At 46.5% G+C, this 17,879-nt stretch overlaps 1 protein-coding gene across 37 annotated transcripts in view; it reads right to left on the bottom strand.

Annotated features, from left to right (window-relative positions):
- Positions 1 to 17,879, bottom strand: part of PDE4DIP (phosphodiesterase 4D interacting protein) — a 236,454-nt gene that overhangs the window by 22,587 nt on the left and 195,988 nt on the right. For 19 of the 37 annotated variants that reach the window (XR_016210705.1, XR_011390486.2, XR_016210707.1 and 16 more), the window contains 10 exons: positions 15,109 to 15,341; positions 13,509 to 13,941; positions 12,504 to 12,696; positions 11,439 to 11,555; positions 10,510 to 11,035; positions 6,472 to 6,707; positions 5,389 to 5,440; positions 3,810 to 4,033; positions 3,067 to 3,219; positions 917 to 1,099 (listed from right to left, as the gene is read on the bottom strand). Coding sequence is in view for 30 of the 37 variants with exons in the window: in XM_089300083.1 (XP_089156209.1) it covers positions 917 to 1,099; positions 3,067 to 3,219; positions 3,810 to 4,033; positions 5,389 to 5,440; positions 6,472 to 6,707; positions 10,510 to 11,035; positions 11,439 to 11,555; positions 12,504 to 12,696; positions 13,509 to 13,941; positions 15,109 to 15,341 (2,350 nt within the window). In the remaining 7 variants the exon portion in view is untranslated. Of the gene's footprint in view, positions 1 to 916; positions 1,100 to 3,066; positions 3,220 to 3,809; positions 4,034 to 5,388; positions 5,441 to 6,471; positions 6,708 to 10,509; positions 11,036 to 11,438; positions 11,559 to 12,503; positions 12,697 to 13,508; positions 13,942 to 15,108; positions 15,342 to 17,879 lie in introns of all 37 variants that reach the window. The other 18 variants (XR_016210704.1, XR_518132.5, XR_016210706.1 and 15 more) reach the window with 1 other exon arrangement.

Genomic DNA, 17,879 nt, shown 5'->3' with positions numbered 1-17,879 from the left:
GGCTTCAGGGGTACAAACTCCTGGCTGTAGTCTTGGGGCACAAAAAAACCTTGCCATCAATCTTCAGTTCACTCGAGCTTCTTTTATAGACACAAGATAAAGTTTTAAGCTTATTTCACACTGATTTCTAATTTTGTAAAGCACCACTGGAGAACAAATTCGTCATATGAGGCTCCCCTCCACCCCAAACTTTAAGAGGTCACACACACAAAAAAAAATATGATGAGACAAAATCATCCCCTAAAAGATTATTGGACAGTCTCTGGATTACATGACTGCATAAAATCAACTATGTTTGGCAGTCAGAGGACACAATTCACAATCAGACATCCCATCCTAGGGATGTGGTACTAGCTGCCCAGGAGCCATCTGTCCTGGGGCAGGAATGGACCTAGTACAATAGGAAAAGGGGCTCTGTCATGTCCACTTCTGATTCCCTCTGCCACCACCCTTTTTGCCCCAAATCAATGATTCAGGAACTGAACCTGATTGAAAGTATTCTGTAGCAGCAGGACATGATAGCCACACAAGGAATCCCACTCAAACATGGCCATCATTGTCATGGCCACGCCATCCTGCGTGGCATGAAGTCTGTTTTGCACCCCACCAGGAAGCACTTCCCCAGTCTGTCAGGGATTCAGCATCCTTGTGGTACCCAACACTGTCAACAGCGGGTGAGCCCCAGGTCTAGAGCCCCAGAACATACGCCCCCTCCAACTGATGAGACACACATGCCAAAGACCACAGTAAACGCATTTCCAAAACAGCAAGCAGAGCTAGCTCTCCCTCCACCTTCCATCGGCAGCGCGTACCCCTGGGTTGTGTTTTTAACTCTGCCGTCAAGCCAAAGCCATGCAGAGCAGCACAGTGTGGGGCTGCCACTCGCAAGCACACAAACGCAGCAGGAAGTGCTCACTTTCTCCCAACTGCTTCTGCAGCATCTGCAACTCCTGTTGAGCCTCAGCCAAGGAGACCACCGGCGTCTCACAGCAGCCGAGGGGAGGGCCAAGGGGGCTGAAAGGCAGGAAGCTGGATGGAGCGGAGGGCAGTGGTGGCTGGGGGAGGCTAACCAGCTTGGGCATGGAGTTAAAACGAAAGCCTAGAAACAGAGAGTTAGGGAGGAAAGAGATACTCCATTAAAGAGAAAGCAAGAGAAGGGAGAAGATAAAAGACGGAGAAGGTGAAACCATTCCCTGAGCAGATGTCACTTTGGGGGGTGGCTGTAACTGAACGCGGTGCAGACTGAGACGGCCAGCACAGATCACTGCTCCCAGAGAGGCTGGCCTGGCTGGCCCCTCCCCCTTCTCCCCAGACAGGGCTGTCCTGCACACATGTTCTGTGTTCATCTAGAAGCCAAGGGGGCCTGACTGAGCCACACCCCAGCAGGTCAGGATGGCCGAGTCCTGAGTGCTCTCCAGGGTACCTGGGGTGCTGCTCCCAGATGGACCTGTCCTTGTCCCCGGGACAAGATTCCCCCTGCATCTAGAGCTCCTCCTCTGGAAGCATCAGTGGCCATCCTGAGAAGGGCAGTAGTGGACACAGACTGTGGGAGAACGTGCTAGTACATGCAATTCAGGACCCGGAATGAAAGGAGACCTCCGAATCCCAACTCAGTGTGCATATTCTTCAAATGAAAAATAGAGGCCTCATGGCATGGCTTAGCTACAGTGACCGGGCATTCTAATCATTTAGGAAAAATTGTTCATTAGGCCTTCATACAGAACTACCGAATTTTAAACTCTGGGAATAAACTTGGGAAATTTGCAGGCGATCTCTATGCAGCCCATCTCCAGCCGGGTCTTCAGGAACCCTGGGAAGTTCCAATGTTTACATCTGTCTCCTCTTTCCTACAAACAGTGCCAGGGGATGTTACACACGGAGGGAGCAGAGATCAAGACTGAGCTGTGGGATGTCTAATGTAGGACTCAATGCTTCCATTCTCAATCACAGCCCTGGCCCCTTGATGCTGACACCATGGCAGGCCCCTGAGTCACCAGGTGACACAGCCCAGGCACCCTTGGGGAAGCAATTTGGATTTTAAATCCCTTCACTTTGCTCTGCTTAGACCCAAAGCAGGTAAGCCGGGGTCCACAGCTCTGGAAAAACAGCTTTTCCCTGTGATCTCCCAGTCCGCTCTGGCCCCAGAAACCTTGAGCCTGGGCTCAGGAAGAGTCAGAACACTGCCTCTTCATTGATATCTTTTTGCTGAACTGCCCTCAGGAGAGATGTGGGTGGCAGAAGAAGGCACTGTGCTTTCTGAGAGCGCCTCAGCCTGAGTTAGCTCGCAACTCAAACCACAGTGAAGACAGCTTGTCAGTCATAGCAGGAATCGCTTCTCAGCCTTTTGGCTAAGATCAAGTGTAGTCATAGCAGGAGATGAGAAGACGACCAGGTTTGCTGTTTTCCTGCCATCCCTGGTGCGGGGCTATGCATGAACAGTGCAGCCCTGGCAGCTAAGCTGAGGCAAGAAAATGAAATGCACCCTTCTAGCTAACCCCTGCATAGGTACCAGGTACAAATCAAGGAGCACCATTGCATTCACCAGTCCATGAATGGTAGTGCCTGGGGAACACAGCCTCGTCTGGGGACGCTGGAGGCTCCCGCTGAAGCCTCCCTCTTCAGAGAGCTGAAGAGGCTCTCTGCGGATGAAATGGGGAATGGGAGTAGATCAGCAGGTGTGCACTTCCGTGAGTCCCCAGATGTTTTAATTCTGGGAGAGGCATTTTTCCTTTTTAGTCCCCAGGGTAAAATCAGAGAAAGCAGTGAAACTTTATTTTTAAATGATTAGCTGACTATTGGCCAAACCTGGTATGCAGATCAACCCCTTCTGTAGATTACACATTTCCTAAAACATGTAAGCAAAATCAAAAGTTTAAAATATTTAAAACAAAAATAAAACTAAAATATTTAAGACAAACAAAACAAATTGGTGAATGAGGATGGTCTCTTATTTTTGTCTTGGAGCTGATGCGAATGAGACCCTAACAGGCCCAAGCCTTGTCCCTGGGAGAAGGAAAGCGCTGAGGGAGAAGAGACGAAGCTACTGCTCCACTAGCTATTGCATACCTGGCTGGGCCTGGCTGGTCTCCTTTGGGGGGCTCTGGGGAGTTGTCAAGCTGATTGGGTTGCTGCTGGATTCGGCCTTAACCCCCTGAGATGCACTGGTTGTTGATGGCTTAGAAGACAATGCAGCAGAATGACTCGAATGATGGATGGAATCTATAAAACCCATGAATGAAAAAAAAATTTGATGTTCTAGAAAGAACTGGCAGCCTGGCCTTATATTTCACCAAGAGTACCAGGGTTAGAGTCTGGCTCCCAGGGAAAGCACCAAGCACAGGCACTGTTAGTAGCCTTCATTTTCATCCTTGAAGGTGGCTCCTTTAGCGAGGTAAACTACCTTAGGGTTGAGAGTTGGGCCCCAAACCCTGAAATCATAAAAATGGTACCTCCAAATACATCAGAAAAGAATGGCCACCTCTGTGGGTACCCACAGATACTCTGAGGAGCAAGAAGCAGGATCATTGTAAGAGAGATGATGGCCCATCTTAAAGAAGGAGTTCCATCAATGGAATATCTGCAGATTTCTCCTGCTTCCCACTACAGCTCACCTTGGTTCCAATAGGACAACAGAGTCACCTGGAGGACAGGAGCAGACCAAAGATCCTGACCCACTATAGCCTGTGCTTGGCACTTGGTCCAGAGCCACGTTCAGCCTGATACACACCAAGGTGGATCTATAAGGCCTGGTTCCCAAGGTCTTCCCTCAGCCTAGATAAAGGTGATGGCATTCTGAACATGGAGGCTACCTGAGTGGCTGGGTGAAGCTTTCTTCTCTTCATAATGTGTGTACTCGCTGGCTATGTCCATATCAGAGCAGGCTTCCAGCTCATCAGACAGGAAGGAGGTGCTGCTGGGAGAACGGTGGGAGTCAGACAAGCCATGGCTGCTGGGGGGCGAGAGGGACCGGGCATCCAGCTTGGCCTGCAGGACTTCAATCACTTTCTCCTTCTCCTGCAGCTCCCTGGTGAGCCTGGTGGGGAGAGGGAAGGCGACAGGTGAAACCAAGGTCCTGACTAAAGCTCGTGGGAAAACCCTCACGCGCCAAGGCGGCCCTTCCCACAGAGAATAATCCAAATAACTTATTTCCAACTAGGGATGAAGAGTAGATGGGTGTGCAGGGCGAGACAATAGTAGCTACCCAATGCACTGGCCATGTGATGTGTCATTCTACATGCCATCTCCAAGGCAATGCTGCATGAAGTATATGCCCAGAACAGTTGCCCTCTGAGACCTCTCTGTTCTCCTCTCCAGTAAGACAAGTGCAAAAATTTGAAAATGGGAGTTGAGAAACGCAGAGCAATTGGATATAGTCACAACATCCAAGAGCATAAGTGGAATCATCTAGTTGATTAGACCATGTGATGGATTAGAAAAAAAAAATAGAAGCCACACAACTTGTCCTTCACTGCTGATATTTTGAGAAGCACTAAGGAACTAAGGTCTAAGATACAATCGTGACACAAAGAGCTGAAACTACTGTTTACAACTGACTCTGAGTAACTATTTTCCTGCGTATTCTATGCAGTGACTCATTCTGGGGCATGTACCCTCCCAAGAATCTGCTGTCTAAGTGCCTTTCTCTAAGTACTCTCATACAATTCTTTACTCCCCAAGGAAATAGGGTGACTATTAAACCAGCCATTGATTCAACTCAAGAGAGGTGACTTTCCAAAAGGCTCACCTTGGTTGTTAGACACACTGGGGACAGCTGGGAAGACCCCCAGGGGTGCAGAAGACTTGAAATCTAGTTAGTTCATTTTTACTTATCTTTTAAAAGATTTATCTAATTTATGTATTTGAAAGGCAGAGTGACAAGGAGGGAGACATACATACACACACACACACACACACACACACACAGAATCTTCTATCCTCTGATTTACTTCCTAAGTTCCCCCGTCCCCCAACAGCCAGGGCTGAGCCAGGCCAAGGTCAGGAGTTCAGAACTCCATTCGAGTCTCCTACGTGGGTGGACAGGGACATAAGTACTTAGACATCATTTACTGCCTTCCCAGGTACATTAGTTGGAAGCTACAACAGGAACAGAGGTGCAAGGACTCAAACCAGCACTCTGATATGCGATGTGGGTGTTCCAAGTGGTAGCTTAACCCACTTTTAGGTCACACTGCATCTAGATTACTAAACCTGTAGAATTAGTGTGTCAATGGGTCTAAATCAAGTTACAATAAAGACTTTGGGTTAAAACAATCATAAAGTGCTCAATGAATGTCACTTTCCTTATTTCCCCTGGTTTGTAAGTTGAAGCCACCCTGGACCCATTAGGCCTGGGTCCTGATCTCTTTCCCAGGCTCTGTCCTGAGTTACCTGAGGGCCAGCGGCTCAAGTGCAGCTTGTTCTTTCTCAGTTTTATGATCCTCTGCAAACCAAGAATAGAAAGAAGCAATGAGAACTTACATGGGTCTCACTTCACATATCCCAAACCCAGAGCTTGTTTGGACACCGAACAGTGGTCACTCCAGGTGTGCACTCAGGATGACTATTCTCAGAGGCCTCACCTTGTGTGCTCAGAGCAGTGGGCCAGCAAGCTCCCCTGAGCTCCCCAGGCCCACCTCCCATGACCTGGCTGTCACCGTCAGACTTCCCTGCCCTGAATCACAGCAGAAAGGTACAATGGCTTTTGTCCCATTGATCATGAGGCCTTGCCCAGCGACCCCCTGGAGCACTCCGGCCTCCGTGTCCAGGCACAGACTGGCTCTCAGAAGCACAGCAGTGTGCCCCTTCACAGCTTTCATGTGGACCCTGATCTTATCTCCAAGAAGGTGCCAGACCTTCCTGTCCCAACACTGCCCCTGCCACCAGTAGATGGGCAGCTCGGTCCCCAAGTATGAGTTTGCTGTACTCCCTCAAGTGCTCTCAGGAAATTCTAAGTAAAGAGCTTGAATGATCACCTAGCCTTAACTGCTTCAGCCAGTATCTTAACTATCTCCAAAACTGCAGGGATCTTCCTCCACATCTGAAGTGCAAGCACATGTAATACTAAGCGATAAATGAGGAAACAGAGACACTGAAAGAAGCCACGAGCCCAAAGCAAGCTGATGGCAGCATCCAGGCTAGAGCTCGGGTTTTGCAACTCCAGGCTGTACACACTGAAACAAGGTCTGTTATCTCATCTTTCTCTCCCTCATTAGAAACAAATGACGGCTGCCTCCTGTCCCAAAGGCCACACTCCGTGAGTGAGGAAGTCTCACTAGCTGTAAATATGGCAGCTCCAGCCACGCATGTTCTTCCCAGCCTCCCTGCTGGCCAGTCCTGATCCTGTAATAACACCCCTGACATGAAGTGGAAACAGGATGCAGACTGAAAATCTGCAGCACAGCTATGTTGAACAGCTGGGCCTGAGGCTGTGGGGGTGACCAAGAATATTCCAAAGTCCCATGGACAACTTACTGGTGCTGAGTTTGCTGGTGAGCCTCTCAGTCAGCTGGCCTCCCTGGGCGAGTTGCTCCCTGAAGCTCTGCCCCAGGTAGTAGTCGATGTCATTGCTTCTTAGGAGGTCCTCAAAAGATTTTACTGTATCTTTTGCATGCTGGGTGAGAAGATAACAAATACCTCTCCCTTCTCTAATTTTTTGCCGGAGATAAGATAATTCTCGGGCCTGATCCTGAATCAGGGAATCATATTTCCTAATGCAGAAAAGCAAAAAAGAGATTAAGAGGCATCATAATACCAGATTTTAAGACATACTACAAGGTACTGGCATAAAAACAGACATGTAGAGCAATGGAACAGAACAGAAACACCCACCCCCCAAATCCACATTCCTACTATCAACTTATCTTTAACAAAGGTACTGAAAAAAGATTCTCTGGAAATGAGTCTTTTCAATTCAATAAAATGGGTTGGGAAAGTTGGATTTCTACATGTAGAAGATTGCAACAAGACCAGTTCCTTATACCCAATATAAAAATTAACCCAGCATGGATCAAGGAACTGAACTTAAGACCTGAAACTGTGAAACAACTAGAATAAAACACAGGGGAAATATTCCAAGACACCAGCACAGGCATTAACATTTTAGATAAGACTCAAAAAGCACAGCCAAAAAAAGTAAATACAGACAAACAGGATACATCAAGCTAGGAAGAATCTTCACACAGAAAAAGAAACAATCAACAGACTGAACACACAACCAACAGAATAAGAGAGAATATTAGTAAATTATGCATCAGGTAAAAGATTGATATTCAGAATATACATTGATCTGAAGAAATTCAACACAAACAATCCAGTGAAGAAATAGGCAAAGGATATGAATAGACATTTTTTAAAAGAAGAAATACAAGTGGCCAACAACCACATGAAAAAAGGCTCAGCATCACTAGCCATAAGGGACAAGCAAATAAAAACCACAGTGAAGCACCATTTCATTCCAGTTAGAATGGCTATTAACAAAAAGTCAAAAAATAACAAATGCTCATGAGGATATAGAGAAAAGAAAACTCTTTACACTGTTTGTGGGAATGCAAATTAGTATAGTCAATATGGGAAACAGTATGGAGAATCTTCAAAAAACTAAAAATAGACTCAGCTATCCCACTTCTGGTTATATATGCAGAGAAAATGAAGTCAGCATATGAAAGCACACGCCTGAACTCCCTGTTTATAGCAGCCTAACTCACAACAGCAAAAATATGGAATCAACCCAGATGCATATCAGTGGATGGCCAGATAAAGAGAGTGTGGTGTGTGTGTGTGTGTGTGTGTGTGGTGGGTATACATACACACACAGTGGAATATTACTGAGCCATAAAAAAGAATGAAATCCTGATATTTGCAACAAAATAGATGGAACTAGAGATCATTATGCTAAGTGAAGTAAATACAACATGGAAAGATAAACACCATAGGTTTTCTTTCATATGTGGAAGTTAATACATATGTGTGTATATATACATATACATAGCATACAAATGTGGATGCCATATTATTTGGCATATAGGTGTTTATAAAATTTGTCACCACTGAATTATACCTGTTACATAATAATATACTTTTCTATCTCAACTTTATGATATTTTTCATGAATCCCACATTATATTAATATATCCATTCCTGGAGGCCAGCGCTGTGGCTCACTCCATTAATCCTCTGCCTACGGCGCCAGCACCCAATATGGGCACTGGGTTCTAATCCCTGTTGCTCCTCTTCCAGTCTAGCTCTCTGCTGTGGCCCGGGAAGGCAGTGGAGGATGGGCCAAGTGCTTGGGCCCTGCACCCGCGTGGGAGACCAGGAGGAAGCACCTGGCTCTTGGCTTCGGATCGGCTCAGTGCTGGCCTTAGCAGCCATTTGGGGAGTGAACCAACAGAAGGAAAACCTTTCTCTCTGTCTCTCTCACTGTCTAACTCTATCTGTCAAATTATATATATATATATATATATATGTATACATATATATACATTCCTTCTCTCAGGAAAAATAGCACATATGTGTATATACATAATACTTACATATGAAGTGAACATGGCAAAAAGTTAAAAATTATTCAGTCTCTGAGTGCTCATTGAATTCATCTTTATATTTTCCTATATTTGAAATATTTTTAAATCAAACATTTTTTAAAGAAAAAAGGGAAAGAGTGAGTGGTAAGTTATGGAGATTTTGTAGAGGTTTCTGTGAGAATATCTCTAAGAAACTCTTCCAGCTAAAGTCATCAGAAGTATTTAAGAGTAAATTCTGGGGCTGGCACTGTGGCATAGCAGGTAAACTCTCGCCTTCAGCACCAGCATCCCATATAGGCGCTGGTTCGAGTCCCCGCTGCTCCACTGCTGATCGAGCTCCCTGTTAATGCACCTGGGACAGCAGTAGAAGATAGCCCAAGTCCTTGGACCCCTGCACCCACATCGGAGACCTGGAAGTAGCTCCTGGCTCCTGCTTCAGATCGGCTCAGCTCTGGCCGTTATGGCCATTTGGAGAGTGAGTCAGCAGATGAAGCTTGCTCTCTCTCTCTCTCTCCCCCTGTGTGTGTATGTGTGTGTGTAACTCTGCCTTTCAAATAAATAGACAAATCTAAAAAAAAAAAAAAAAAAAAAAAACAACAAAAAACAAAAACCCAGGCTCAGGCTTAAAAAACAAAAAAGAGTAAATTCTGCTCTGGAAAACTACAGTAGCAAAGGAAAAACAGCTACTGCTCCTGTCCTTCAACTGTTTTTATGAGCTAGTCAAATGTCCAAATATATGTCAGTCCAATGTCCAAAACCAAATCATAAGTTCGGTGAGGTAAAGACAATGCCATATTTAACATCCTGTCCAGTACCAGTACAGTGTAGACACGCAGCAGATCCCCAGTAAACACTTAGAAACACTTCACCCTAAATACACATGGGACCTGCCACGTCTTCTACTCTACACACCCTGCGATGTCTGGATTTCTTGTATACTATGATACTGCATCCATTACACAGCTCCCACCCCACGTCTTCTGCAATACAGCTTTCTCTCCTTCAGCAGCTAGAGGGTATTCATCCCCTTACATCTGAGCAGTCTCGGTGACCACTTACACCAAAATAATAGAGAGAAAGTAACATGGAGTCAAGTCCAGGAGTGGTTCTTAACCGGCCTGGCAACTTGTACTTCCTGCCTTAGAAGCCACTGCCCCATGGAAATGAAAGTACCTGAGACCACCCACGCTAGGAGAAGCTGAAGTCAGGCAGAGAGGCCCTGGAAGACAAGAGCTTCATGGAGAAAGAGAGGGGCCAAGGAGCACAGAGTCAGCACACAGGTGCCTAAAGGAGCGGTGACCACCCGGTCAGGCCTTTCAGCTGGCTCCAGCCCTGGCTACCACCTAACAGCAGCCCCATGCAGGACCCAGCTGAGCCAAGTCAACCCGCGGAGATGACGGCTCATCATCCAGAGTCATCAAGTTTTCAGGAGGCTTTTTCTTAGCAATGGATGACCAGGACATGCCAAGATGAATGTTTACCCAGTGTTTTTCAATGCAAAGCATCAATACCAATGATAACGATGGCAAATAGGGTTGGAGAGATTAAGATATGTTAGGCACTATTCTAAGCACTTGTATTAATTCTTTTAAACCTAATAACCACCCCCTCTCTGAGGTGTATTCTTTTATTATCTTCATTTAATAGGTAAGGAAATGGGCTGAGGCAGGATGGGTGGGTTGCACAGGTAGTAAATGGCAGAGCCGGGATTTGAACCCAGGTTCTCCAACTTGGCTCTTCCTACTGTGCTGTATTACCCATACTGTCACTTTTCTACTAAATGCCTGCAGGGACATTCCAGAGACCTGGCAGCTCCCAGCCTGCTGTTCGTCTATCTGTCCTTTCCGGAGACCTACGTCTACCACGGCAGCAAGTGCCCGCATGACTGCCTATATATGTTCTCTCTTTTACCTGCCTGGGCTTCTCTACTCCCAGCACAAACTTAGACGTCGTCAATCGAGGACGGGCCCGACACTGCCCTCCTTACCCAGGCCACGAAGCTGATCTCAGTTCCTCGGCCAGTTTCCCTTCCAGTCCGGTTTTCGGCAGCTGGGCCTCCAGCTGGGAGACTCTCTGGATAAGGCACTCCAGATCCTTTTTGGCCTGAAGCCCTGGCGGGTAGAAGGCCCCGGTGCCATCCGACAGCCAGCCCTCATCCTCATCAGTGACACTACGAGGAGAGCACCCCTCGAGGGTGCCGACAGCCCTCAGCTTCCGGGGTCTCTCCAGACTCGATGAGTAATCGCTCGTGACCGACAGGGACCGGACCCGGCTCTTGAGGTTTTGGATGACCTTGTTGGCATTCTGCAGCTGGGCTTTCAGATCCCTGATGTCCTTTTGCAGGGCCGAGATGTCTTCTGATTTCCCATATGCCTGGAACTCTTGTTTCCTGAGTTGGCTCTCCGAGGGCTTCTTCCCGGGGGTGCTGGCCAGGGCCGGGCCCAGGCATCCCTGCCCGGAGCACAGCCCCTCCCTGAGGGCCATTCCCTTGAGACTGTCATGCTCCTCACACTCTGGAAAAGGACAAAGACATCTTCCTGAACAGAAGCTCCATGTTCTGCAGTGACCCCTCCCTGTGAGGGGAGGCGGGTTTGGCTATGAGGACAATAGTCACTCGAGCAAAAGCTGAGGCAGAACCTTATTCAGCCGGGTTATTCTGAACCTCCCGACAGCCCTGCAAGTTAGGAACGGTCACTTTCTAGGTTACTCACTGTGTAAACCCGCACTCAGAGAAAGGTAAACGAATGTATTCCAGATCACTCCAGCTAGCACATGGCGGAGCCTGAATTCAAATCCTCCCATGTCCTGTGTCTCCCTCAGTCACAACACCCTCTTCCCCTTCTACTTCTCAGGAGGGGTATTGGCCAGGAGCACCCAAATGTGAGGGAAGGTGGAACCCACACCCTGCACTCTTACCAGGACTTGTGGTCTCCTCCCGCTCAGCCTCGTTCTCGCTCCGCCCACAGGTCTCATAGCCCAGGTCCTGGAGGTCCACCTGGACCTGCTTGCTGTCTTGCTTCACCAGGGACTCACCTGCTTGGGAGAGACTAATGAGTGTTTCAGAATATAAATGCACTCCCTCAACCTCAGTGCCTTTAGGGGTTGGGAGATCAAATCCAGAGTGGGGTAGATGCTTTGTTTGGACTCAGGTGAGAGCAGAGAACACCTACTTTATGCAGCATAAGTTGGCCTCCCTTTCAAATAACATCGGTTCAGTTATATCTGAAAGTCGGGTGTTGCATGTATGATCCCTGAAGCCCCCGTGGAGCCAGCAAGTGCTTTATGTCCAGGGACTCAGTAATCACTTGAACAGAGCTTTACTAATTTAGAGTCCTAAGGCATCCAGACCTGCATTGTCCAATAAGACAGTCACTGGCCACATGTACCTCACATACAGTCTACATGACTATTTTATGTTAAATTCATTACAATTAAATAAAACTTAAAATTTCCCTGTTGCCACTCTGCCTGTCAAAAAAAAAAAAAAAACTTAAAATACTAAAAAAAAAAAAAAAAATTCCCTGTTGCACTTGCCATGTTTCATGTAGTCAATGGCTACATGTGATGTACATAGGAGACATTCCCATCCACTGCAGGAAGTTCTGGGCCGTGCTGATGCTAGACCAACAGTGATGGTATCTTTTTGGAAAGTCTGATATGGTGCAAAGACGAGCAGAGGAAATACCGTTAACTAGGTTGACAGAAGTACAGCAGTGTACTGGGTACACCACAAAGCAGCAAACCTAGACGGTCAGCCCATTTCTTGCCTATCCTCTCACTGCAAACTCGAAACCTTACTTGCTCTGTTTATTCTTTTCTACCATCTGCTAATGGAAGTAAAAGGTCCACTTCCACAATTCCAGGAAGATGGTCAGGATTAAATTTGTTTTCAGGTTGGGAAAGAAAAATCAAGTCTGTGGAACCTGTAGCTGCCCAAGAAGCAGACAGACATTGTGGTGACAGTGAACTTGCAAGACTTACTGAATATGACTCTGTATTTCTCCAGCTGGTTCGCCTGGGCGAACACAGTGGCTTCTGAGATCAGCAGCTTCTCTTGGAGATCTTGGTAGCGTTGTTTGCATTGTGCCAGCTGGGAGCGCAGGTGCTTGGTGGACCCTGGGAGGCTAAATTCTGACTGAGGCACAGGGTCCCACGCCTGGGACTGGTTATCCAGCTGTGAAAGGGGCCAACACAGGGATCAGGGCAGTGCAAGCTCATCCCACACCCAGGAGCAGACACTTCAGCCTCTGACCCCTGTGGACTCAATGCATGTGTCTGTCACAGCACTTCTCACGCCATCCGGCAGTTTCTTATTTTCCAGACAGGACTCCTGGAGAACTCGGATTTGCTTTATTCATCTCTGTATCTACAGCACCTGGCACAGCACCACTCAAATCTGGACAGGAGACCTCAGTAAACAAATGCCATCTCCCTGCTTTCCTTCTGCAGGGGCCATCTCAGATCCCTCTGTATTCTTCACTTTACTAAGTCCTCAGCAAAGCTGCTTCCCTTAAAGGGACCCCAACAACCCTTCTGAGACCCAGGAACTGTGTGAGCTGTGGTGAGCTGTGATGAGCTGTGATAAAAATGGCGGTGAGAAGAGTTGTCACTGCACAGTGACAATCTGCGCTGCCTCAAACCCAGTGCATCCCTACACCACAGCAGCTGCCACAACCTATGGCCTCTTTCCCCACCATCTTGAGGTCCTCAAAGGCATTGGTCAGGCTTTTTTGCCTGCTGCTAATGCCTACTGTGTTACCTGGAAAATTAAGCACTCAGGAAACATTCATGAGATACTGCTGTAAAAGCATTCTAGGGCAGACTGTGTACAGAATATTATCATCACCACTGTTTTTGGCGCAAAGGTGTTCTTCCCTCTGTATCTCCTGACACAAAAGGCAGAATTGTTTAAGGTAAAGACTGGTATCTCCAGCCCTTCTCCAAGTGTGTATTTTTTTTTTTTATCTCATCCATGCCCACACATACTTGCTGTGCATCCACAGGGCGGGCAGCTCCAAGGTCAAGGCTCTGGGGTCTGGGGCAGGGCTTCATGCTCACATCCTCCTCTTGGCCCTGGTGCTTCTCCAGAGAACAATGCAGTTCCGGGTTGCTTCCGTCAGCCTCCTTATCCTGATGCCCAAGGAGTTCCGGAGTGGGTTTACTCTTCCCTTCCTTGCTGCTCAGCACCAGCTGTTCTTTGAGGAGGTTGATGATGTTGTGGGCATTCTTCAGTTTTCCCTGGAGCTTTCTGAACTCAGCCTGAAGGCTGCTGTCATTCAGACCCCCTTTGGTGACCCCAGTCTCCACCATCACCTCGCCCTTCTCCTTGTCGTCCTCTATCTCCCATCCATCAGACATTGCTTCTCCCATCTGCTCTTTCAGTTCTGCATTCTCAAGGCAAAGGCTCAGCATGGCGTTCCTGGTGGAAACAGACACAATCAGGGGCTGGCGCTGGGGCTGGGCTTCACCACAGCTGCTAATAGTCCCTTTTACCCGCATCTAATTCCATGATTTCACTCAGAGACACCCCAGAGCATAAAGTAACCTCATAGATTTCCAACAGCTCCCCTATTTCACAGATGAGAAAATCAAGGCTCAGGAAGGCCGAGAGACTTGCCCATACGTCCACAGTGCCTCATTAAACTCTTGGTCTCGAGACACCCTGAGCCACACAGCCTCCTGTGTTCCAATTGTCAGTGGCCTCTGAACAAAACAAAATGGGGACTTACACTCTAAAGAAAAGAGCAGAAAGGCCCCTGCCTGCAATAATTGTATTGTAGTGGATTATATAATTGCATTAATTATAATCACCAACAGTTTTAAACCAATGGATGATAAATAGGGACCTAGGAACACCGAAGGAATAAATAATGCTAATCAGAATTATAAGCAAATGTACCTATATAATTATTTGCTTGTGGAGGCCGGCATTGTGGGGCTTCAAGGTAAGCCACCGCCTGCGACACCAGCATCCCATGTTAGCACCAGTTCAAGTCCCAGCTGCTCCACTTCTGATCCAGATTCCTGCTAATGTGCCAAGGAAGGCAGCAGATGATGCCCCAAGTACTTGATCCACTGTCCCTCCCACATGTGGGAGGTGTGGATAAAGTTCCTGGCTCCTGGCTTTGGGATGGCTCAGCCCTGGCTATCAGAGCCATTGGAGGAGTGAACCAGCGGATGGCAGATCTCACTCTCTCTGTCTTCCCTCTCTCTTTCTGCAACTCCACCTTTCAAACAAATAAATAAATCTTTTTTAAAAATAATTATTGGGCTGGTGTGTGGCATAGCAGGTAAAGCTGCCACCTGCAATGCCAGCACCCCATGCAGGCACCAGTTCGTGTCCTGGCTGCTCCACTTCCAATCCAGCTTCCTGCTAATGCTATGAGAAAAGTAGCAGAGGATTACCGTTAACCTAACATTACTGATTTTTTTCTCTAAAGAATGTATGGAAGCATTCATGCCCAGAGCCTGGGATGTGGACTAAGCAGTCCATGGCAACATGATTGCCCTGGTTGCAGCAAAGTGACTGCCTTGGCCACGGTGCCTCATGCCTAGGAAGCTCCCCTCTCTTGGCAGAACATCCTACCTGATGTGGGACACAGAGGAGAATCCTGCTTCCTCAATTTGAGCCTTTAGCTCCTTCAGTTCCCCCTCAGCTTTTCTCTTCTCCTCTAAGTGCTGGTGAACCTCAGCCCTCAGTTGCAGCATTTCCTCCTGAAGACACCTGTTACTGTCCCCGCCTACTGGGGAGGGGGAGGAAAGCGACATGTCTGGGGTGTCCACAGTTGCTAGGCTTTTCTCCAAAGCCACTTTGATGAGCTGAAAAAAAATCAGAGGTTAAAGAAGTTAGGTCATTAAAGAGGATCCAAGAACAGGACATTGCAGGGGTGGTCTGTAATAGGGATAAAGGAAGCAGACCTAAAAAGAACTCCCACCAAGGACTTCTTCAGTCACAAGGGCGCTGACACTGGTGCGGGTGGTAAGGACACACCAAGTGCACAGGGGGAAGAAGATGGGAACCCAGAAATGGGTGTGAAAACACCCAAGCATGTAGGAAATTGATACAAATGGAGTTAGCCAAAACTGGAGCATGTGGGCACTTTGATGTTTCTCTTCCGTAGGTACAGAACTCCCAGGAAGTCTTCTTACAAGTCAGGGAGCTTCATCAGGTCCACGACACTGGAGTCCTGGACTGCCAATCATGGCACAAGATACCAGTCTCAAAGCCTAAAATTCTGCCTATAACTTAGACGCCAAGAGGGATGACTGAAAGGGAAGATGCGGGGTACAAGGGAAGAGCAGTCATGATTACAGAACTAGTGCAACACAGGAGCTACAGGTAAGACAAGGCAAGCTGGACTTCACGGGCAGCAGGAGAATCATGCCCTACAACTACTGAGACGGTGGGGTGAAGCCACCCTGCCCGGCACCCTCTGTACTCCTTAGTCATTACCCTTTTGCTGACACTGTCAGACAAACTCTCTGCAAATCTAGGCACAGGAGAGGGAAAATCCCAATACCTTTCTTTTTCCCTGAGGATACTCTTGAAGCTACTCCTCTTTCAGTTAAAAAAGATCTTGTGTTTTCTCTTCAAATCGGAATGTGTTAACTTTTAGATTTTATCATTGTTCATTTTGGGATCTTCCCCAGTTTTTTTTGCCATGCTTTTATAAATGTAGAAATCAAATCTGAATATGATAATCTACTTTGAGCCTGATTGCTTACTTTAGCACCAGGCTATTTTGCCTGTCAGTCCAATACTAATCTTAACACATCCCAATATCATATTGGCTTCTCGGTTCCTCTGAGACAGCATTTGCAGGTTTCACTTAACTTCAGATCAACATAGACCTCCTGATTTCCACTGCTCCTCCAGAGCTAAGTCTGGGTCACGTTTATCTCTGTAAATACTGTGACTTGTACTTGCCATATATAAATCCATTCTGGCTATACAGAGTCACTTCTCAATTATCAAATTCATCAAAATATTTTATGTGCATCTCCATAAATCATGTAGTGGCCATCTGATTCAGGATGACTTGTAGAATTAGTTACAGGCTTTACACCTTCATTCTGGTCACCAATACATTCAACAGAACGGGGTCCAGAACAGAACCACTTATCTGGATCAATGACTGTTGGAACTGTTTGGATGGCACACTTCTGCTCTTCCCTGCAACAAGGCACGGTAAAGTCCAGACCACACACTCACAATAGGATTGTTTCACAGCACACATGTGTAATGGTGGTCAGTAGCATAGCAGCTGAGGTTGGAAAGAGATGTGCACCCGTGGCACAGAAGAAAGAGATCCACAAATGCTCAATTCCTATGCACCAGTCCCACCCGGGGCTTGTAGCCTGAGATCCAGCAGGCTCCTGGCTCCTGAATTCTAAGATTCTGCTGCCAGCTTATTCAGGCTGCTGGTCACTCTAGCTATGTCACCAAGCTTTTGTGACAAAATAAAGGAGGGGAGACTGGTTAACTCTGCCCCCCTTAAACTATGTGATTTTATCTTTCTATAGAAACTCCCTCAAACTTACTTAACTAAAATAACACTTATTCCTTTCTAAACTTTAAAGAGTTCCTTCCGCTTAAAACTGATGTCTGACTTTAAAGAAGTCTGTCCATTTATAAAGTGCTTCCTGGACGAACATTACTTAATTCCATTGGTTTCAAAATACTCATCTTCTTTACAAAGAAAAATACAATCCATAAATTATTAGTGCCAGAAGAATATTAAGGTCTATCTGGTCTAATTCACTGTTTTAAAAATGAGAAAATTATACTAAGCTGATCTTCTGTATATTAAGATAATCGAAAATGAATCTTGATGTGAATGGAAGGGGAGAGGGAGTGGGAAAGGGGAGGGTTGTGGGTGGGAGGGACGGTATGGGGGGAAGCCATAGTAATCCATTATTCGTACTTTGGAAACGTATATTCATTAAATAAAAGTTAAAAAAAAAAAATGAGAAAAGTAGTCACTGCCTAGAGATCTGATTTTTGCCTGGACTAAAGTTTAGGTTTTCATATTTTCATCACACAAGGGTCTCCAGTTTGGCTAACTTTAAAATTTAAAAGTAGATACAATTTAAATGGAAATGTTAGCCTTTTCATCAGTTTTAATCAACTAAGAGAAGCAAATATTTCTGTGCTTTCCCTCAGGAGAAAAAAAAAAAAAAAAAAAAAAAAAAAAAAAACAGGGATTCCAGGATGTGTGATGGCAATATGAATTGATTATATCTATTTTAAGTTATTTCTCTCTCACAGGTTTTGTTTTTCACATTTCTAATTCACTTGTTTGTTTTTTGTTTTGTTTTGTTTTTTGACAGGCAGAGTGGACAGTGAGAGAGAGAGAC

Source organism: Oryctolagus cuniculus, chromosome 7 (genome assembly GCF_051225735.1).
Source record: "Oryctolagus cuniculus isolate XC-2025 breed Fujian yellow rabbit chromosome 7, ASM5122573v1, whole genome shotgun sequence".
In the NCBI taxonomy this organism is placed as follows: Eukaryota; Metazoa; Chordata; class Mammalia; order Lagomorpha; family Leporidae; genus Oryctolagus; species Oryctolagus cuniculus.
The sequence above is the reverse complement of the archived record's forward strand: the minus strand, read 5'-3'. Positions and strand labels throughout refer to the sequence as shown.